Raw genomic sequence first — 23,163 nt, forward strand, 5'->3', positions numbered from 1 at the left:
AGAAAATGCATAAAGGATGAGGATGTGGCTTTTTATTCCATAGAAATGGATACATTTCCAAACATGACAACTAAACAGAAAAGCATGCCTACCATTGAAGTTGTGGTCCCTCCTGATTTTTTAATGTTCTTGGAAGGCAGTCCATGAAGGCGACTGAGTCTAGCTTGGAAACCTGGAAAATCAAAGCACTCAATTTAGAAGATCCTACGATCATTATTCCCATCAATACAGACTTCAGAATAAGTTGGAAGCGGGAAACGTCTTCAACGGTAGTGGGGGAAATGCAAAACACACTTAAAAGATCTGAAGCAATGCCTAGTAGAGTTCTAATGAGGTTAGCACACAACTACTGATTATTTGAGAACTAGGGCATTATTCAGGGCTTTTCTTTCCTCCTAATTCACCTTTCTAGTATTTCAACATTTTCACAATGGTCCTAGCAAGAGAGCAAGTCAACCTTTCTAATAATTCAAATGCATGATAAATGTAGTAGCTGAACTACTATTCAACATGTTCCTTTACAGCATCTTGTGCTAGACTCTTTCATCTCCCTTTTAGCCTAATTTCTTTTAATGAGTGTGTGTGTGTGTGTGTGTGTGTGTGTGTATGTATACATATATGTGTATATACACACACATATATATATATGTAAAAGCCCACAATATCTAGCAGTCAGGAAGCACCACTGACCTCTTCTTCCCGGATGTGACATAAGAGGGAAAGAACCAGTTAAGATACTTTCAAAGACAGGATCTGGTAAATTTTTGTCTAGCTCGGTAGGATCTTCCTTTTCCCACCAGGGCACGACCCCAGTGATGCCACATGCTCCACCTGATTCCTTCTCATAAAACCAGTCACTCTGCTCATCGTCACCTGTGCAAAAACAAGAAATCCCCCCAAAGCTTCAGTTTTATTATCCAAATACACAGGGTTATCAGATTTAGGTTTCTAAAAAATACAAGACAGAAATTATATCTGAATTTCAGAGAAATGATTCTTAATGTAAAGTACTTGCATAAAATTTTAGTATGTCTGAATACTGCATGGAACATACTTATACTAAAAAATTATTTGTGATCTATCTAAAAATCAAATATAACTGGGGATCCTGTATTTTATCTGGCAATCGTATACACGATCTATACACAAAACTTTTGATTCTACACCACAGCTATAGTGTTTTTTAACACTATAACAAGAACTTCCATCAACAAAAACATAAGCTGCTATGTTTTAGAACCAATTTAAATATGTGAAAAACAATAATACTGGTTAATTCTATGGCAAAAACTGTACAGAAATCCATTTAAGTTACTACCCTTTCCAAATTAAAGAAAAACAAGCCTTAATCTCCTGCCGGGAATTAAAAGTATAAAACTGTAGAAGCCGTTCTCTGCAGCTGATAATGGTATATAATTAGCTTAATTTCATGATTTGTATGGAGTGTAAAAGGGGAAACAATCGTGAACAGATGTGACTAAATGAAATTAATCTGATTAAGTTCATTAAGAAATAGTTGTGAAAAAGTTGATTTTAAATGAAAAGTGACAGTACCACAGCGTTTAGGAAGAAAGTGTGCTGGATTACTATAAGCAAGGTATTGTTAAAACAGAACACTATCCATACTAAGTTTAACTTTTGGGAACATCCATGAGTGTAAGTAACCATGGAGAAATGATCCATTTAAAATTCAGTTCAAAATGTACCCTTGATGTGAATCAACAGTATTTTGTTTTTAAAACAGGAATAATAGACATGTAAGTAGACAAAACTACAGAAGGCAGATGGCTTTTAAAAGTATGTGACAAGCAGCATTTTGAATATGATCTCAGATTCATTCAAGTCTTCGTGTTTCTTAGAAAAACTGCTAATTCTGGTTTTTAAGAGGGTCATCACAAATGCCATAAAGTTTTTTCCTTTACAGAAAGAGATTTCTGATTTCCAAAATCTCTTACTACAAATATTCTTAAAAGCAAACTAGAAAAAACGCAAAGCTTCAACTGCAAATGACTCTATGGAAAAACAGCCATACTTCAAATTATGAGGGAGTGAAAATTTTAAAGCATTTGGAAAGCCAAAGCCACCAGTTTATTTCAACAGAAAATTTAATAAAAATTAATTTAAAAAAAGCCACATTTCAAAGCACATAAATATTAGTACTTTTACTGAGAACTATAAATTAAAATTTCCCAGAGCAGGTATAAATACAAGAAAAAAAAGGGAGTCACTTGAAACTGATTACCCAAGATCTTAATTCCAATTGAGACAACATTATAATAGAAAAATGAGGTTATTTTATTTTGATGTGATGTACAACTTTGTTCTATTTAATAGGGAAATCCAGTAGCTAAAGATGAAGAGCTTGAGTGCTGAAGTCAGACAGACAAATCAGAATTGGAATGTTTTGTAACTGGGAAGTTACCTCAACTTTATTAGACTGGGTTTCATCATCCGCCCAAAAAAGGAATCTCACAGGGTTTTCTTAAGAATAATGGAAGAGCAGAAGAGCCTGCGTGGTTCAGCTGGTTATGTGCCGACTTTGGCTCATGTCATGATCTCATGGCTCTCGTGAGTTCAAGCCCTGCATTGAGCTCTGTGCTGATAGCTCAGAGTCTGGAGCCTGCTTTGGATTCTGTCCCCCTCTCCCTTTGCCCCTCGGCCACTCACTTTCTGTCTCTGTCACTCAAAAATGAATGTTAATTTTTTTTTTTTTTAAAGAATAAGAGCCTAAAGTAAATTGAATGAAAAACAGCACTTAGAAATGTAAAATATAAAAAGCTCGTAATAAATGCTAGCACATTATTTTAAACCATTCAAAGCTTTTCCAAGATTGATGGACTTGTCCAAAGTTATTTTTTAAAGAAGTTTTTGATTTCATTTCATTACCAAATTCAACATTTGTAACTCTGGGTAGGCACATGTATTGAAATGAGAGTTTAGGTATATTATCAAGGCAGTTAAGCTCACTCTGAGTCCCGAAGTTCTAACATATTTCAGCAAAGTCTCTTAACTTTAAAAAGTCTATGCTCTCTAAAACAGTATGTGCCTATTTATCTGGAATATATATGATTTATAAGTAAGAAAAAAATTAATGATCATTTATTTTATTCCTATTGTCAAGAGGAAGAAAAGACTAAGAAACGAATGTGTAGGCAGCTATTATTTTGTTCTTTTTTTTTGTATCATTAGACTATTTATAATTTAAAACAATAAATTTTGGTTTGGTCCCATAGAACTTATTACTGCTTTGCTCTAAAGAGTCTCAAGAAAGGAAGTATTTGTGGTAAGTATTCGTAGATATTCCTTTTGCCCCCTTATTGTCCTATTTTCTTCCCAAATGGGTAGTTTCAAAATAATGCCATGTTGAAGTGTGAAAAGCTTCAGGAAACTTTGAAGATGTAAAAGATCCAAGTTGTAAGACATTACTGTTTAACAGTTTACAATCCTGAATTCATGAAAGCTGTCTAATTACTTACAAACTGGATAGGATGAATAAATGTCACGGCTGAATAAAAATGACAAATGACTTGCAAATCCATCTTTATTAATGCTTACACAGTATTAAATGCATTTGGAATCAGGTGGAGAATGAGAACCAGTGTCTTGTGAACTTGCTAAGAGAAAAAATTGAAAAGACTGAGGTATGTAAAGCTTTCTTAAGGAAGATAATCCTTCCTTAATATTATTAGCCCCACATAGTAGCTTTTGGAGGTAATCAATTACGTTAGGTCATGAAGACAGGATACCCTTCATAGTATAAAAAAGAACTCAAGCCCAGTCCACTAAGCAGGTGTGTGTAAGGTAAAGGGATTGCAGTCATCAACCTAGGACATAACTAGCAATAAGCACAAACTTTCAAATGAAGACGTTTTTCCAAAGGAATAAAAAAAATAGATTTCAGTACCTTGCCTTCCCTCATCATTGGTAAATAAACCAGCATCGGTGCTGCTGAGACTGCTGGAATCACTGTAATAAGGGAGAAGAAAAAAAAAAAAAAAACAGATCAAAAGAACAATTGATCTCTCAGTCGTAAAATTTTAAAGAGACACGGCAGCTCAGAGATGAAACTTAAGCCTGACAAAGATCTGAAAGAAAATAAGATGATTTTTTTTTAATCAAACTGCAAATATTCTGGTTCCATTAACTACAGAGCATATTATTTTTGGCACATAAAACCACAGGAATCTAATGGGACCCTGACAGTAAGCCAGATGTGACTGCAACGAGGTGCTGACACAATTGATGCATTTTATTATCTGCTTTCATCAAATGCTCACTGCTCCTTTCTTATGCCGTGTGCAATTCAGCCTGAGCCCGGAACACCGCTGCTCAATAAAATGGGGAAAGTCTCAATCAAAAGCAGCCTAAGCCTTTCTTCAGCACATGAAATACAAGGGCCTGGGATGAAATTACTTTTCATAACCACATTTGCAAATATTCTGGAAAAGACATTACTTAAGAATTCACAACAACTCTATTACTTAGCATGGAAGAAAAAAGTTTACAACGGTAACAATCCATTAAGTCAAAGTTAAAATCCCTCTTAGCAAAACACTCAATATTGCCAATATTAAGGAGGGGGTATGTAAAAATAATATGTACTCCATACTTCCATAGAAGTTCAAGTATGATACAAAGGCAAATTTCACAAACAAATTAAAACAAATAGTAGATATTCGACTGACATGAATAAATTGTCACTATTCTAACAGAAGCAATGCTTATATGAAAATCTAGTTAGTTGAAAAACACAAAAACAAGATCATGTAATAACAGCCTTCTCCTCTAAAGAAAATTGATGATCTTCTTTAAAAATTCTCATATACTTCTTCTTCCTGTAATTTTTAATTTTAACCAATTAGGAAACTACCTCAGGTGAATTTTATACTTTTCCTGTTTACATGTATAACTCTATAACCTGACTTATTAAACAAAATTAATCTGTTTTAAAGTATTTAAATTGAGAGTTCTGGATTGAAACCACAAATGAGATCTAAACCCAAATGTTTTCTGAATATAGAATATCATTTCAGTTGTTTTATTTATTAAAAATAAATAAAAACAAAAAGCATAAAATTTGTTAAGTGGCACATTTTACCAAGGAACTCTAAGTTGGTACCTTTTTCTTTAACTTTCTTCATTAGTGCTTTCCTGTCTGCCTATATCAACACAACCCTAATATATGGCCTTATCATATATACCTTGAATCACAATTCTTTTTCTGAAATCCTTGAGGCAAAATGTATTTAAAATTCACAACTTTTCAAATTTTGGGAAGATATGTTCTAAAATGACTAGATGACTAATAAGGGTCTGGGGTAGCACTCCAGAATCAAACCTATTACTATATATTTTTTTCAATTGAGTGAATATCCACATTAAATAGAGTTCAAGTTAGGTCTGGCCTCAAATGAATGAATTAGTTTTTCACAGCTTTCAGAATTCAGATTTAAAGATAAAGGATTGTGAAACTATGTGCTTTCTTTTCTTTCTTTCTCTCTCTCTCTCTTTTTTTTTTTTTAACAATAGTCTTCTCATTTCTGAGTTCAGATTTACCTCTTTTAATATAGTCTACATCTAACCAGGCTCATCTTTTCCAAATAGAACTTGCTGACTAAAAATATTACGATATCTTGGATGGGATCCTGGAACCGAAAAAGAATATTAAAGAAAAACAAGGGAATTCTAATAAAGTATTGACTTTCATTAATAATGTGTCAACATTGGTTTATTGATTCTCACAAGTGTACCACAACAGGGGAAACTGGGTGCAGGATATATGGGAATAGGATATCCAGAAACTCTCTGTACTATCTTTGCAACTTGTCTATAAAACTAAAAGTATCCTAAAAGAAAATGTTGATAAAACACATGTGCATATCTATACATATACACATAAACTAAATAAATAAAATAATAAAATGTTTTCTATTAAAAACCTAAAATTACTGCCCCATACTTTTTGGATTAAATATAGATTTCAAGGCTCTATATGGATGATCCCAACCTAAATTCTCCCTATCTCTTTTGTTTATGTTCTTTCTCCAAGTGGCATCCCAATCTTCTCTCTTCTCTCTCTGCCTGCTTACTCTTCTGAAAGATATAAGGAAATCAGACTTCCCCCTCTGAGAGCAGCTCTTAGTCCCTAATGACCCTGGTCTTCATTTGGGATCTTTTTACGTGTGTTTTAAACAACATGTTTCTTTATTTGTATTTCACCTCATTGACATCTAGCTAGTTGCTCTAAGTGTACCATGTAGGTGTCAGCATGTCCGATAAACCAGCACAAGAACTTATATGGAAGCAGGGCTTTTCATTTTCAGCATCTGACAGCCATTATGGCTCATCTCCAAGGACACCTCTTCCCACTTTTTTTTTTTTTTCTTTTTCTTTTTTAAAGCATGACTTTTACAGCATGGTGTTCAGAGAGACTATATCCCATGAATGCTGGTCAAATTTGCGTTTGTACACTAATCCCAATCCCCTGTGCCCCAATCTGTTCATTTCCCGTATTTTTGATTCTTGAAACAAGACATCATCTGAGAGTCCTCTTTCTCTTTTGTCCTCCCCAGTACAGTCAACCTTCCACTGATTCCAACTCTTAAAAGTGTTCTATTTTTTTTTTCCCTTTACTATCACTGCCATAATCCACCTCTCACTTAAGGATGGATTAGAGGTCAGTCAAAGCTAAAAAAACACTGTTACTGAGATCATGTTACCTTGAGAAAGTGTAAATCTAATTGAGTTTTTTCGTTGTTAAAATTCCTCCCATTACTTCCCAGGCCTTTAAAACATGCTTACTGCTGTAGCCTCAGCCCCCACTTCATGTTCTAGTCATAATGAACTACATGTACTTTACCAAATACATCCCACTTTGCTCCACAATCCATGCCTTAGCACTTGCTTAAATCATAGCTCCTTTTGGAAATCTTCCCTGACCAATACTTTCCGCTCAGCACACTTCATTTTCATTGTTTGCTTGTCTGCTATTCTAAACTATGGGGCTGCAGGGAACAGGCACTGCCTTACTTAGCAATCTTCCCACAGAGAGAATATGCATCTGAGTGACAATAAAAATAGTTACACGGCTAAGTTTAAAATCAAAGAAAGAAATACTTAAAAAAATGATTCAGGAGTGAAAACATCCTCTTTGAAAATTGGTACCTGGGCTGTTGACTGCTGGGTAGACTGATTATATCTAATAGATACTCAAATATTTTTTACAGTGAAGAGAAATCAAGAGAGTTGCATCTCATTTTTCTTCCAGGGTTGATGTCTGTCAATAAAAGGCAGACATCAATAAAAGGAGGGGCTTGAACAATCAATCCAAAAAGCTGTAATCTGTAAATAATCCAGAAATGAATACTTAGTCTCTACTACACATACGCTCTCTCCCAGCAACTGAGCAAGATAATCACTTTCAAGTCAAGCTTAGTAGTCCTCAGTCACAATGGCTCAATACTACCATACAAATAATTTTCACTATGGTATTAAAATGCTGTCTTTTTTTTTTTTTTTTTTTTTTTTGGAAGAAAAGCAGATACCATAAACTTCTCAAAGCCTTCCTGAAACATTTTTTTTGTTTTGAATAATTTTTACTTCCTTAGAAAAATAACATAAATAGCAAACCATCTCTAATAAAAGCCCCATCCTATAAATTTTACCAGATCCTATTCATGTTTGTAATCATATTTATAAGCAAATATATATGTATATACAAAATAGTATGTATTATTAAATACATATATATGAAGTCCATGGTCTTCAGTCTACATGATTAAGATGAGGTTAGTCTTACAAATTAAAATCAAATACTCTTTCCCAGTAAGCAATGTTTTCTTTCTTTTCTGGATCATAGTTCTGAGTCTGGTTGTAAGAACATGCCTAAAAAGATGAACAATGTCAATACTTTCTCATTTCCTACAGTAGCATTAGTTCTGTGTAAAAGAAAAATGATCACTTACCTCTTGATGTTGTCAAAATAGTACTTAACAATTATCATGGTGGTATATCTGCTTTCTAGAATAGGTACATTAGACTGGCTGCCAAAGGATCATTGTTTTTCTCATTTGTCTAATGACAAGATCAAGTTTTTCTAGACTGTAAATTAGGTTTTACAATTCCTAAGTGATCAGAATTCCCAGTATTCCACAGACTTCTAAAAAGATCAAGCCATATCTGTTGAAGTGCTACCAATTTTTGATTCTTAAGAATCAAAATAAACTGATGAATTGTGACACTAAAAAGCACCAAAGCTAAAGCTCTATAATTAAACAAATAAATAATTATAAATCCAATTCTATGAGTTCTAAATGTGCTGTTATTCAAAAGTGCATTCTTTCCCATTGAAAATCCATTTCCTTTTCTCTTTATAGCTGAAAATTAAGTCTTTAAAACACAATGGAAAGACTTTGTTTAAATCAAATAAGCAATTTTGCTTTGTGTTAAACACCATAAAGTATAAAGAAATGTAACGATGGTTAAACAGGAATATCACTATGATTATATTTTATATTATTATAATTTATAATTATTTTAAAATAGGATTAATTAAAATACAAAATACGTTCAAGCACAAACAATGGAGACACATATTTTTATATTTAGAGAATATAAAAGTCACCTTTCACTCATGAGTTCGTCTGAGACTTTTTGCTCTTCGTAGTCCATTTTGTCCTTACTGGTCTGGCTTATTTCCTCACTTTCTAAAACTACTCCTTCATCTTGGATTTTTGGTCCTTGTCTAATTATTTTCAATTTCCTTTTTTTGACTTTGTTCTTGGTAAACTCTTGATATTGGTAAGCTCTATCACTGTCCATGTCCTGATCTCTACAACCTTCAAGGGGCTGGGTCATTGTCCGTTTGTTAGAGATGTCCTGTGGCAGGTCCACGGCCATGCGTTTCACCTTTCTCCTTCTGCGCAGAGTTCTGTTCCCAAGGTTGTCCACGGCAAAGTCAGATTCGTGCCACAGAGGTCTTTTTCCTCGTACATTATTTAAGTTTGATGATGGCCTGCGCTTAGCCACTAACATTTGGTCATCAGAGTCACTGTGATCTTTTTTATTATTATTGTGATTCTCTCTATAGTCCTTGCTTGGTTCCTCTAAACTAGAATCAGAGCCTTCACTTAAGCAGTGACCAGTCTCCCATGGGTGGTGAACATTATATGATCTCCGCTTTCTCCCTCTCCTTTTCCTTGCCTGGCGTTTCAGAGGGCAAGAAATACTTCGAGAATGATCACCTGTTTCAGCAAATCCACCTCGAGCTTGCTCTGAGCTCTCCTCCAATGCTGAGACAAGATCATGAACCAGTTCTTCCATGGTTCGACTGAAATGCCTACATTTTCAAAAAAAGAAGAAAAAAAATTAAAGAAAATAGTATTAACTGCATTAACCTAGTTTATTACAGCAGACAATTCACTCTAAATCTAAAATTAATAGTTATTATAAAGAAATGTTTAAAAGCTATTTAATTTTTCTATCCCATATAGTTTCAAATATTCTGACTCATTTTAAGCTCCTTTTTCATATGTAAGTTCTTTTATTAAACATACGAATTACTTCAAGATAGAGTAAGCATAAGATCAGCAATGAAAGATCCCAGTAATTTCCTATTTTTACTGTGTAATTATAGAAAAGTTATTTCTGCTTAAATCCCTGCTCATTAGTCTACTCCTGCCCTTTCCCTAGAGCCAGTTTTGCTAGAACAGATATGGAGAGAGCTTTCTCAAGCCTTCCTCCAACCACCCCTCCCCCACAGCAATTTCTAAGTGAAGAAGGAAACTGTACAATCCTCTACTCACCACACGCTCTACCCAGTCACCACCATGATATGTGAGGGAGATGGAAAGACTGACAGGTACTTTCAAGATTTGTAATATATGTGAAAGGAGAGTTTAACCAGACACTAGGCATATATTTAGGCCACACTAATCTCATAACTCAGTCAAGCAGAAACTGTTCATACTCAAACTGGAGGCTCACTGGTCTAAAATGGCCCATCATTTTTCTTACAATTCATTCTGAGACAGTCTCTTGGTATTTTTTAAATAAAAAGAAACAAACAAAAACCATTAAACTATGTTACCAGTGAGACAATGATCTGCTTGTCAGCTAGGATAAGCATTCTTTACGGACTTGTATAAATTATATCGACCCTTTCCAAACCCAACTCCGAAAGATTCTAGATTGGTTGGTGATGGAAAGCCCAAAATTCCAATTTTATTTTTTAAACAGTATAGTTAATTCAAACATGTATCTTTCTTATACAGATCATGAACAATCATTTCTGAGTCTTAGAAGGGCCTAGGGATCAAAATATCCTCAACTACAGAGGTCTATATAACTTCTAAATCTATAGTAGGGGTAGGCACACTTTTCTCTAAAGGGCCAAACAGTAAACTGTTAGGCTTTGCACTCTATTAGGTCTCTGTCATAGCCACTCAACTTTAGCCACCGTAAGGTGAAAATAGCCCTAGGCAATACATAAATGAATGGCTGTGTTCTAATACAATTTTATTTACAAAACCAAGTGATGGCTGGCTATAGTTTGCTGACCCTGGTTTATATAGTCTCTACAGTCTATAATTTGAGGCATTTGCAGGTTCCTTATAATAATTTTTCATTTTGTGTTTGCATTTGAATCTGAAAACACACATTTTAATTCAACTGGATTTACTACTTATAAGATAAGATGATTCACACATACAGCTTCTAACACAAGAACTTACTATGTGCTTGGCCCATTTTTAAATGTTTTATATGCATTACCTCATTTCATTCTCACATAATAACCTTATAAGGTGGTATATGAGACGCAAAGAGACACAGACATTAAGGGCAATTTGCCCAAAGTGACACACCTAGAAAATGGTAGAAACAGGTTTCAAACTCCAGCAATCTGGTTCTAGAGCCTGAATGCTCAACCAACTGCAGCCAAGAAAGGGATTCTAGTACCACACAATTCCAGTATCCAGTTTGCATTTGTTTATGAGTGATGTAGCAGCAGGTGGTACTATTTTAATTTCTGAGACAGATTTAATATATATCTGTGTAAAGCCAAATGACTCACACTTAGCATTATATTCTTTTGAACAGAAAAGACGAATGGGAGACCTGAATCAAGGGCAGTATAGGTGGTGGAAGTTAGTTGAATCCAAAGCCCCCGATGCTGTAGTCATCAGTGAAATGTACATTGTGAGCAATTAACTAAATGGGACACAGTTTTTCATTAAAAAAAAAAAAAAATTATGTTTATTCATTTTTGAAAGACAGGGAGAGACAGAGCACAAGCAGGGGTGGGGCAGAGAGAGGGGGTCACAGAATCTGAAGCAGGCTCCAGGCTCTGAGCTGTCAGCACAGAGCCTGACACAGGGCTTGAACTCACCAACGGTGAGATCATGACCTGAGCCGAAGCCGGATGCTCAACCGACTGAGCCACCCAGGCACCCGGACATAGTCTTTCATTTAATGTGGGCATTGTATTTTCCTGATCTATCTCCTTTAGCATTCTGAATTAACATGGTGACTGAAGTATATATTTTAAATAAACTCTGGAAAGCCACTAAAAGGGTCCTATATATTACTCAGGTTTTAGAACCCTGCATTTGGTTATGAGAAATAGGTGTCACGTAGGAATTAGCATTAAGCCAAAAGAAGAGCTACAATTCTGACTATACTGATAAGCCAAATGGGTCTTTTCTCCATCAACTCTATGTTAATAATCACATTTTTGTTTTCCCTTTATTGCAATAAATATTTTGTTCATTTCCTTGAATACTATTTCTTTGGAAGAAATGTAGTCTGAAAGATCTATGATCTCTGAATATAATATTGCACCTTTAATAAAATTCACTGGACGCCAGCTTAACGTGTACTAGAATAAGGACCTTTGTCTAAAAGAAGACTCGGTATCACCTGGTTCTTAAGTAACTTACTCTTTGGAGATGCAGTTTTCTCATCAATGGGTGAATGACTAGGTCTAATTATTAATATGAAATTAACTCAATGCATGAATGTCATCTACAACTAAAGTTGCAGGTTATTTTGGAAGTTATAATCTAGTGCTTTACTACAAAAAGGAAATGTGGTTGACCTACCACCATTAGATAAAGGTTAGCAATCAGATTCAATCCATTGAAACTTAAGTCTTCAATCAATTTCATTTAAAAAGTATTATTGTAACAAACAGCTTAAGAAAATAGAACTGGTATTACTAAGAATGAAAGCAAAATTTCTTGATAACATCATCAAAATTGTCACCTTACTTGACTTTGTATTGTTTAAAAAAAAAAGACATTAAGAAAATTTTAGGGGCACCGGGATGGCTCAGTTGATTAAGTGTCCGACTTCGGCTTGGGTCATGATCTCACGGTTCATGGGTTCGAGCCCCACGTCGGGCTCTGTGCTGACAGCTTAGAGCCTGGAACCTGCTTTGGATTCTGTGTCTCCCTCTCTCTCTGCCCCTCCCCCACTCACTCACATATATAACAAACATTAAAAAAAATTTAAAAAAAATTTATCCAGAGAACCCAATTTATTCCATGATGTCACTCAAATAGGGATCAGATACGAATGCCAATGAAGACATTTACTTTAAAAAGATTTTTTAAAAGCCTCACAAAAACACAGAAGAAAATATGCAACATTCAGAGTTAAAATCACTTTCCCCCCCTTCAGTTTCAACTCACCAGACTCCCGCAAGTCAAAACCCTTGTTAATGAGCTAGTGATATTATAGTCAGTCACGCTGCTTCATTTCTATCTCTCAGGGAAAACTGGCATCATCTGGCCTCACAGAAATAAAGTCATTATAAGAGACCACATAATCAATAGCTCATTTATTTCCTTTGCCTCGGCAGTTACATTGAAGACCATGGTATGGAAACACTTTATCTTCAAGATATTTTCTTAAATGAGACTTTTCCTATTGAAGAAAGAACCTGAAAATACAGAACTTTTCTGTACAAAAACGTGTTTATTAAGCATTCATAGCTGTAAAGTTTAATTACAGTAAAATTTAGTGAATTACCACTTAGCTAATTTGAATAACATTCATATTTATAAAACAATTTCTCTCCATTTGAAATTCAATGGAAAAGATATCTTTTGAGAATAGTTTGCATTAGGTAGAATGTCTAAGATGACAGTTCACTAAGAGTTTTCTTCAAATACACCAAATAAATAGAATAAGATTATAGTCCCACTATCTATCTAAAGTGGGATTTTGAAAACGACATGACCTGAGCAGATAAGCATTTTGGTTTTTCGCAGGAGGTATTGCATTATGCTGAGCAATATAAAACATATGATCAACCCAAAATTTGATATGCCAGTTTTAGGTAAGAATTTTGCGCCAAGGGTTAAGTTTTTGTCAGTCTTCTTCTAGGCACTATTAAAACATCCAATAAAATGAGTAAATTGTTCTCCCTGGCTTTCTTAACACCAAATTCTAACTCAGACAAAGGCTTTCCTTAAAAACGTATGTTTGAGAGTAAGGATGGTCAATGAATGTAGAAAACCTGGTGCTGAGTTTAGAGTTTTCTTTCAAATGTTTCTTGCTCAAGAAAGAAGACTCAGGACGTGGCCTTAGTCCAAACTCGATGCTCACATGTTCCCACAGGACTAGCAGTTGACTGATGAATCAAATCAAGGGCTCTCAAAGAGCAGTCAACAATGTACAGGGAGGCACGGCAAAGAAGCCCAAGAAAGCCCAGAAAAACTGATCCCCCCAAAAACTGACAGCCAATTACTCCATCAGTGACTTTTCCTTTTTGGAGACTCTATTAGCAATAACTACTATTCCTAAGAGGATAAAATATAGCATGTACAGAAAAATTAGAGAATAATTTCCTTGCCTGGACACTGATAAAAATAACTACATAATACAATGATAGACATGTGTGTCTTCATAAACCCAACAATTTCATTAAAAACAAACAAAAATCGGGGCGCCTGGGTGGCTCAGTCGGTTGAGTGTCCGACTTCAGCTCAGGTCACGATCTCACGGCCCATTAGTTCGAGCCCCGCGTCGGGCTCTGGGCTGATGGCTCAGAGCCTGGAGCCTGCTTCTGATTCTGTGTCTCCCTTTCTCTCTGCCCCTCCCCCATTCATGCTCTGTCTCTCTCTGTCCCAAAAATAAATAAACATTAAAAAACAAACAAACAAACAAAAATCTTCCATGTGTAACAAAAAAGTGACTGACCACAGCTATCAAATATCTAGGTAAGGAAAAAGAAATCAAATGCTCCTTATCATCTAATACATGGTAAAATTCTCCTCTTCATCTCTGTAAAACACAGGATTATCTCTTCTACAAACTTAAGTAACTCTAGCAGCGGAGTGCTAAAACAAATTCGCCCACTGCTAAATACAACTACTTACTTGGCTTCTAGCAAGTTAAGGAAATAGCCATTTATTGTTAGTTTCTGCACGAATAAAAATTCAATGTGTACAAAAACAATGTAGGAGGAATACCTAGTCAAGAGCTATGCTGATGAATGTATGCTATGACTGATCACAAACTTAAGAAAATAGTCTTGGAATTACATGTTTTGATATTCATGTTAGCTTTGGCTTAAGATAGGAAGGGTTGTTTGGTCATAAAAGTAAATAGCTAAAGAATACACATTCAAATTAACACATAATAGTGTAGATCATGACAATCGGTGCCTAAACATGCAAACAGGAGCCTTAGAGATGCTACATCAGGGCTGGCTAGGTGGCTCAGTCAGTTAGGCGTCCAGCTCAGAGTTCCTGAGTTTGAGCCCCACCACGATGGACTCTGCTGACAGTGCAGAGCCTGCCTGGGATCTCTGTCTCTTTCTCTTTCTGCCTGTCTCCTGCTCATGCTTGCTTTCTCTCTCAAAAATAAATAAATTAAACATAAAAAAAAAAAAAAGATGCCACATCAAGGGCTAAATTTCATGCCTAATTCAATAAAATATGATCTGTTTGATTAAAATTTCTACTGCTCATAGGAATTTATGCATTTCCTTCTTTAATGGTAACATTTTTGACAAAATAAGTCTTTATCTCAGTCTAGTAACCTTTAAAATGATTAAAAGAAGTATCTCCTTTTATATACCTTGGGGAAATATTTCTTAGGAAATATAGAATAACCCTAACATTAAATGTTAACATTTAAGCTAGTTTAGAAATTCCTTGACCTACCTAACTTAAACCATTAATCAGAAGTAACCTTTTCTCTCTTCTTGAAAGAGGTAGCGTGGAGTTAGGGGAACTTATTATGAAACGTGTAAGTAATTAATTATAACTTTACATTAATATTAGGCAATGCACATGGACCAGAATTCTCTAGGTAGGGGAAAAGGCTGGGAGGAAACTAGAGAACACAAGCTTTAAAGTCAAATCTATGAATGTGGAAGCTAAATTTGACTCTATTCCTTAGCTATAGGACCCTAAACAAATTACTTATTTTCAGACTGTTTATTCATCATAAAAATGGTATATTTTCTACCTTGAAGGGATTCTGTGGGATGAGAGTGAATACTTATGTGAGAGTAGTTATTTCATCTTTTAACAACTTCTGTACATGAATGAGGTGGTCACTGAAATATCAAATCATTCTGCTTTTAGGGTGTAACCACCTTATGAATCCTGAGGATATCATAATGAAAGCACAGACCTTGCCCTTTCTGAGTTCTTGAACCACTCTGATTCATGGGAAGAGGGGGGAATAACAGACATTAGCAAAAATCTTCCATATCATTTCAAGACATTCATGCACTCTTTAAAGATTTTCATGAATATTAAAAAAAAAAAAACCTAAAAATTAATGCTGCATTTCTGACTGACTCCTAACTTAATAATATATAGATACAAGAAAAAATAAATTAAAGAAAGTCATTCCACCAAGTTAGGAGCCACAGGTTCTCCACCAAGCAGAAAAGTTCATTGCCAATGGAAGCAAAGGTTCCACGGACTTGAACTTGACTGGAGGTGCTGCTGGAACCTGCTATTTGGTCACTTTTGTTACCACAGGAACAGGCAGAAAGCTTTCTTTCCTCCAAACCCTAGCAGTTAGGCCAAAAATTAAAAATTAACTTAAATTTAAAAAAATCATTCATGGCTTTAGAAAAAAGTCTTTTTCTACTTTCCAAATAGTGAGTTAATAAGGCAAGCTCATTTGCTATTTAAATTTGAAGGTTCTTCTGTTTTTAACTTCATTTAACTTCAAGAGTCATTCAAAACTTTACGCTCTAATCACTTTTGAAACACAAATTGTTGAATAAGAAGTTGTGTAAATGACATAAAGTCAAAGTCTAAAACAAACAAAAATAATTTAGAGTCTAAAAAATAATTCATTCCAATTCTTGTCAACATGCATATATTAGAGCACATCTAGGCAAGTTTCTAATATGGACGAGAGGAGTCTCATTCATTGCTCAAACATGGTAACTAACTATTCAATATTTATTGAATATATAATATATTCTGAATTCTTAGAATAAGAATGAAGACAACTGAATATTAATTACAAGTACCTAGCACAATGCTTGACATGCAACAGATGTTTAAAAAAGATCTGTTGGGGGGCACCTGGATGGTTCAGTAAGTTAACCAGCTGACTTCGGCTCAGGTCATGATCTCACAGTGTGTGGGTTCGAGCCCTGCGTCAGGCTCTGTACTGACAGCTTGGAGCCTGGAGCCTGCTTAGGATTCTGTGTCTCCTTCTCTCTCTGCCCCTCCCTCACTCACACTCTGTCTCTCTCTCGGTCTCTCTCAATAAATAAGTAAATAAATAAATAAATAAATAAATAAATAAATATTTTTTAAAAAGAGATCTGTTGGGTGAACAAACCAATGAATGACTGAACAAAAAAACAGGAAAAATATGGCTTCACTAAAAATTTAGACAACCCTGATTTCAAAGTTTCTGCCACATTAACAAGCCAGATACTCTTAACTTTCTGGCTACCTTTCTAGCAGAGCAAATGTGGTGGTAAAGGACAAATTATCAAAGATGTTTTAAAGGTTTCCAGCTTGCCATAAACAAAAATGCTAAAGAGCTAAACTAATATTAATGGGTTACTTGGCCAAAATCACACTGGCCATTGCTTTGATCCCTCATTGTCAAAATAGAAACCTGACTCAAACAAACCTGACAGTATGGAATTGACCTCAAGATAAAAGACAAAAAAAAAAAAAAAAAAAAAAAAAAAAAAAAAAGGCAGTTATCTAAAAAATTTACATTTCCCACTATGCCATTTCTTGGACCCAAAAAAAATCCAAATAATAAATAAGAAAGAAACTACAGAAAAAAGGAAATGATCTAGAATAAATACAGTTTATAATTTTAAGGTCTTTAAAAAAAAAAAAAGCAAACCACACACATTGAAACAAATAGTATGGCTCAATATATCAGTAATTCAATATTCTCATTATCAAGGACTTAATTGTAAAACGTGTTAGTTCAACCTTTAAAATCTTAAAAACCAGAAATTCACTTTAAATATAAATCACTAATAAGGTAAAAAGTAATAAAAGTGTATCTAAATTATAAATGTGGTTTATCCATTAAATGAATCAAATTTTAAAAGGCAGGTTAACATTATAAGTGTCACAATACTTATGCTTTTTGGCCCCTAATTTCAAAATTGTGTGTGGATGAGGAGTCAGGAAAAGGAGATAGAAACTCTCAGGTATAACGATTTTATAAAAATATAATATAAACCACTTACAAGAATAATTTGCACAAAAGATATATTCATTTCCTGAGGATTTTTGTTATTTAATTGTATACAACTTGTCTTCTGTAGCAGTAAATTACAAAATATAATCTCAGTTCTATCTTTCAAACAAATTGTTAAAGGGTAGATAAATCATCTACTATTTACCCCTTTGGGGCCTAAAACTTGAAAAATCTAATCTCGACATTGGAGAAAAAGTTGAAGTCAAGATGGGAGGTATATACAACAGGAATTCAGGCTGGCTAACCTATCTGGGCATAGTCTTTCCCGTTTAGATATTCCCGTGATATTGTATCTTATTCAGACAAATAGGACGTATACGAGGATGGTGAAGAATTGTTCTAGGTATACCAGCATCACACTGCAAACATGATACGTGGGCAAGTTACTTAAGCTGTATTTGCTCCTGTTTTTGCCATTTCTAAAATGCAAAAAAAACCGACAGCACCCACCGCAAAAGATTTACATGAGATACATGTACATAAAACTCCGCACCAAGGAATCAACCAGTAGTAGCAACCCCTGCGGCACTGGGGCTTCGTTACTGAGAGCAAACTTACGTGCACAGTATGGTAAATGTCTGATCAATGAATGAAAAAGAAAATTCCATTGAGAACTTTCTAGTAAGGGAATGGTTGTGCAGATAAACTAGAAAATCAAGGTTCCAGTTTGCTGGAAAGTGTTCATTCTGGCCAATCAGGTGTGATTTTTCCGAGTTTCATTAAGAAACAATGATTAAGTGCTAAGCACTATGTTATCCTCTGGGCCATAAGAAAAAAATGAATTCTACACCGATAATTGAAAAGAAGATAAGCATTTTAAGAGAACTGAAGGAGGGTTTCTCTGTATTATACGGAGGTACCTAACTATGAGTTGGTGAGAAGGTGAAAGGGAGAGGAAGGAGTTGGAAGAGTCATACTTTTTTTTTTATTAAATAGTCCTCTGTCCTACAAATCAGTATCACTGCAACAAGGGCAGACCAACCTATAAAGCACATTTAGTTTAGTTCCCTTAACTAGGTACTGAATGGTGAAACATTAAGACAGGTACCTATTAGATGCCTGGGGAGGGAATTCTGGGGTAATGGAAATGTCCTATATCTTGTTTTGTGTGGTGATTACACAGTACATACAACTGTCAGAACTAAAAATACTAAACATGTAACAAGTGTTTTATGTTAGGCTAATGACACACACCATTAAAAAAAAATATGGCTCATTTAAGAAAGTACTCCCAGCTTTCTCACTGGAAAATGTCAGAATTTAAAAGTATAACCATTATAAAACGAACTACAGAACGATCTAATCTCATTCAAAACATTTCAAGCAAGATATTCTTTTAACTTTTCACCGACAAGGGACGCAGAGGAATTCTTTGAGATCACAGACTACTAGCGTGCCTCATTCATTGCAGAATCTAAGAATGGACGTTTTTCGGCCACAGGTCACCCATTTTTCAATACTTTATGCTTGAAATTGTCAGTGGGAAACTTGCTTCACTGCTTGTCCGACGTATGCCTGGGGAAAAATAGGCCTGGCATTGCAGAGCTTTCAGTTAGAAACCCAAAACCCAGCTTCTAGGTCTAGGACTAAAATGTCCATGGCAATTTTGGACAACTCACTTAGGAATTCTGTGCCCGTGATAATCTCCTATCAGAACTGTCATAAAGATAAAGTGCATGAATTTGTGAAAGCACTTTGAAAAATCAAAGCAATATATTATTTCAAAGTGGCACTGGTGATGGGGGTACCGCAGCCCTGGTCAAACCCCAAACCTAAAATCCTGGCATTTATATGTTCTTAGGGAACACTCATACACATCTCATTTGAACTAAAATGGACCGTTCAAGGGGCAGAAACAGGTAGGCCACTCCCACTCCAGAAAAGAGGGGTGAGTGGGGTGTCTTCTAGTACTAAACTTCCAGAACTCTAGATTTCTGGGATTTGATCCCCCAAGACACCTGCTGTAATCTAGTACATTTAAAAAGGAACGTGAGGGGATAAGATCTATATTAAGTTAGTTTCTTCTGTCCCTAGCCTTGTCAACAATCAGGGACGAAACGAATTGCTCTTGGAGTATCGATAGCTTTACTCCCCAAATATCGTAGAGGGTTGGGCAATCAGCAAGCATTTACCGTACTCCTGCGCACATCTTTAGCACACACCTCAACGCCTTCCTCAAATCGCTTCCAGCCCAGGCACGAGTGAGAGCAAGGCCTAAGTGTCTTCAGATCATCCATCCCCAACTCCCTCCCCCTTCCATTCCAGGTCCGGCGGCCTCAGGCCATCACACCCTCTCCGGATCTCCCATCCCCAGGGCCGCCAGCCTCACCAGCTGTTCCCGGCGGCTGGAGCTCCGATCGGTTGGCGCCCGGCGGCCCCGAACATTAACGACACCCAGGAGCCTGGCCTCGAGGCTCAGGCCCGAGAACAGACTCCAACTACCACAGCACCAGCGACTTCCAGAAGCAGTTCAGCATTTTGAGCTGAGCTTCCGGAAGCAGACGGGAGGCGGAAACCGGATGCCCGGAGCAACCATTACGTCTCCTCCCCGCACCGCCTTCGTCGCCTGTAATCTCCTCCTTTTTAACTCACAGAAAAGATAGAGGCAAATCACTGGAACCTTTTCCTACGAAAAATTTCTTAAATGTCTTTCTGGTATTCTGCAAACTGAAGCAGGGTAGCAAATAGAAGTGGAGTGGTCGAAAAGTTGTGCCCTCGGGACTAGCTTTATGGTTTAGCCCGGTTGCCATGGAGACCAATAGTAACACCGGTGCTCCCGCAGAAGCCGGGAGACTATGGCCACGTTAGCTCGGCTCCAAGCTCGGTCGACGTTCCTGGCACACCAGTACTACTTCAGGAACAGGTAAGGCGTCGACTGGGGTGCAGCTCAGAGGGCTGGCTTCGCCCTCGCCAGGCGTTCCTCGGCAAGAGTTTCCTATTAACAAAGTCCCTGAATCAGTAAATACCAAGCACTTCTCCCCGCTTCGTTTGCTGGCCGCAAACTTAACCACAAGTTTAAAAGTAGTGTTACCATACAGAGGAATTATAGATGGGGGTAAAGGGAGGACATAGTTATTAGCTTGAGATGGCTTAGGAAACTGCCTACTGTAGATAAAATTGCAGAATAAAGTATTCTTCTGGGACATCATCACTCCACAGTTTGATGAAACCCATGCCCTCCCTGTTGAAGTTTTAGTACCCTGACTGGGGTCACCCAGGCACTCTAGCTGGGTGATCTCCGTTGTGTCTCCCGTTTGCCTGGGGGTTTGGACCTCATGGTTTCACAGATGTCATTGAACTCAACTGTTCCATGGCTCATTTGTCTTCCCGAAGTGACAGTATCTAAACCATTCTGGCCGTGATGAGAATAGGCTGGCATTCCTTCCATTTCATTTATTATTACTATTAATATTTTCAGTATAAAGAGAAATCTCTAAAGATCATGAAAGAATCAAAATTCCAATGTTCGCCTAGTAAAAACAACAACAGAGTGTTTGTAGCTTTGGGCACAAAGGCCGTATAAAATATCAATTTGTGAAAAAAGGTAACTGGCAGTTTCCTTAAGCAATTATTGCCATTTCCCATGTGTTATTGGTTAGATCAGCGCTTTGTAAACTGTAGTGTACATTAGAATCACTTGAGGATGATGTTAGAATATAGATTCTGATTCACTGGGTCTCCGTTATGGCCAGAGAATCTGCATTCTCAGAGGAGTTCCTGTGAGGCCCCATTCTGCAAAAAAAAAAAAAAAAAAAAAAAAAAAAAAAAAAAAAAAAAAAAAAAAAAAAAAAAAAAATGTGTGTGGGGGGACTTTGTAGAAAAGGAACTAGGTATGGGTCTATTTCTTAAACATCCTTAACAAATTATGTATCTATTCCCACTTTGCATGAGGGAAGGAAAATGAGATTCATATAGAAAAAAATTCACAAGCTATTCAAAGTAATGTTGGTTTGATGGGAGGAGATGAAGCCAAGAGACCAAAACAGGTGGCTACTGTAGAGTTAGAATTAATGGTCTGCATAGGTGTAAACTTTAATACAGGTATAATGAGAACTTTTACAGAAATAAAATTAGAGGGAAAAAAGTTACTGGAATGAATTTTTAAAAAATAAACGTTTCTAGTTACAAATATAGTAAGTGAATTTAAAAATAGAGAAGTGACTGGTGAGAGGTAAATGTTTTAGGAGAGCAACATGAAAGACATATCCAGGGGATTTAGTATGTGAATGATAGTCACTGCGGGATTTGGGAGTGGGAGTGGGAAGAAGATAAATGACTAATAAAGAAGTAGTAGAAGAAAACTTTCCTAAACTGGAGAAAGAATATGGCTTTGAATGGAGAGGGCTCTGAGTATGAGACAGGATTTTTTTTTTTTTAAAGACACACTTCTTAGATGTTATCTGGCAAAATTTCAAGGATACAGAAACAATTTTACAGGCTCCTAATCTAGACAGACAAGAAAAAGGTATTTGCCAACGAAGAAAGAAGCACTGATTGGTTCATGAGCAACACAGGGACTTCTAAGAGAAAAAAAGGACAATAATTACTGATTATTCAAGGCAATATCTAAAAAAACCTAAACCCATCAAAGCTCTTATTCATTTTTTTTTTTTTTTGATGAAAGAAAGACGTTTTCAGATATATAAAGACTCAGGGTTATGTCATCCATATAGCCTATTGGAGGAAATGTCCTCAAGAAAGTACTCTCTGAAATCAAGTGAAGATTAAATTAGAGCAAAGATCTCAAGATAGGGGAAGAGGAGCAAAAGAAGTAATAGAAACAATAAGGAATAACTGTACTTGTATTTATAGTTAAATCTAGACGAACGCTGTTCCTGAGATTTATGGGATACCCCTAATTCCATGCAGTTAAAAGAATCCAATAGGCACTTTGAGTTTGCTTCCTACACATCTCCTTGTGCATTTCAAAAATTCATTAGTACATTTTCCACCTTGTAAGTGATCACAGACAGTAGTGTTGTGAATAATCTCATTAATACGGTAATGCAGGTCATTCTGTATCCAGCTTCTAATATCAGTTTTTCCCCACTCTGCCAGCCTATGTGATAATTACTCCAGAGGCCAGTCTTTTTAGTGACCTCGGAACTCCCCACAGTCTCTCCCATCACCCAGTCTCAAAGACAGTGGCATATGTTTAATGTTCGCAGTGCTGCCTACCAGGCTATCTTTCAGTTTTTTAAGTTTTATGTAGCCAAAGTTGTCAATCTATTATTTTCGCTCTGGGGATTTTGCCTTCATTGGAATGGTCTTTCTCAACCCGTGGTTATAAGAAAATTCTCTGTGTTTACTGACAATATTTTAAAAGTTTTGTTACGTTTTTCTTCACTCTGCAATTGTGTTTGTGTGTATGTATCAGGTGAGATAGGGACTTAACTTTTAGTATAGAAATTGTCTCAAAGCCTTTACTGAACATTCCACACTTTCCTTACC

The 23,163-nt window shown here is 36.0% G+C and overlaps 2 protein-coding genes across 10 annotated transcripts in view; one reads left to right on the forward strand and one right to left on the reverse strand.

Annotated features, from left to right (window-relative positions):
- The window catches only part of GPATCH2 (G-patch domain containing 2), a 176,104-nt gene extending 155,911 nt beyond the window's left edge, over positions 1–20,193 (reverse strand). For 2 of the 5 annotated variants that reach the window (XM_042926289.1, XM_042926288.1), the window contains exons 1-5: positions 20,042–20,192; positions 8,624–9,337; positions 3,905–3,966; positions 691–873; positions 93–172 (exon numbers count right to left, since the gene is read on the reverse strand). In XM_042926289.1, the coding sequence (XP_042782223.1) occupies positions 93–172; positions 691–873; positions 3,905–3,966; positions 8,624–9,337; positions 20,042–20,097 (1,095 nt within the window). In that variant the 5' untranslated portion in view covers positions 20,098–20,192. The other 3 variants (XM_042926285.1, XM_042926286.1, XM_042926290.1) reach the window with 3 other exon arrangements.
- A 64-nt stretch (positions 20,194–20,257) lies between these two features.
- Positions 20,258–23,163, forward strand: part of SPATA17 (spermatogenesis associated 17) — a 196,714-nt gene continuing 193,808 nt past the window's right edge. For all 5 annotated transcript variants that reach the window (XR_006199131.1, XM_042926292.1, XM_042926291.1 and 2 more), the window contains exon 1: positions 20,258–20,575. Coding sequence is in view for 4 of the 5 variants with exons in the window: in XM_042926292.1 (XP_042782226.1) it covers positions 20,508–20,575 (68 nt within the window). In the remaining variant the exon portion in view is untranslated. The remainder of the gene's footprint in view (positions 20,576–23,163) is intronic.

The sequence above is a fragment of the Panthera leo genome, chromosome F3, assembly GCF_018350215.1.
Source record: "Panthera leo isolate Ple1 chromosome F3, P.leo_Ple1_pat1.1, whole genome shotgun sequence".
Lineage (NCBI taxonomy): Eukaryota > Metazoa > Chordata > Mammalia > Carnivora > Felidae > Panthera > Panthera leo.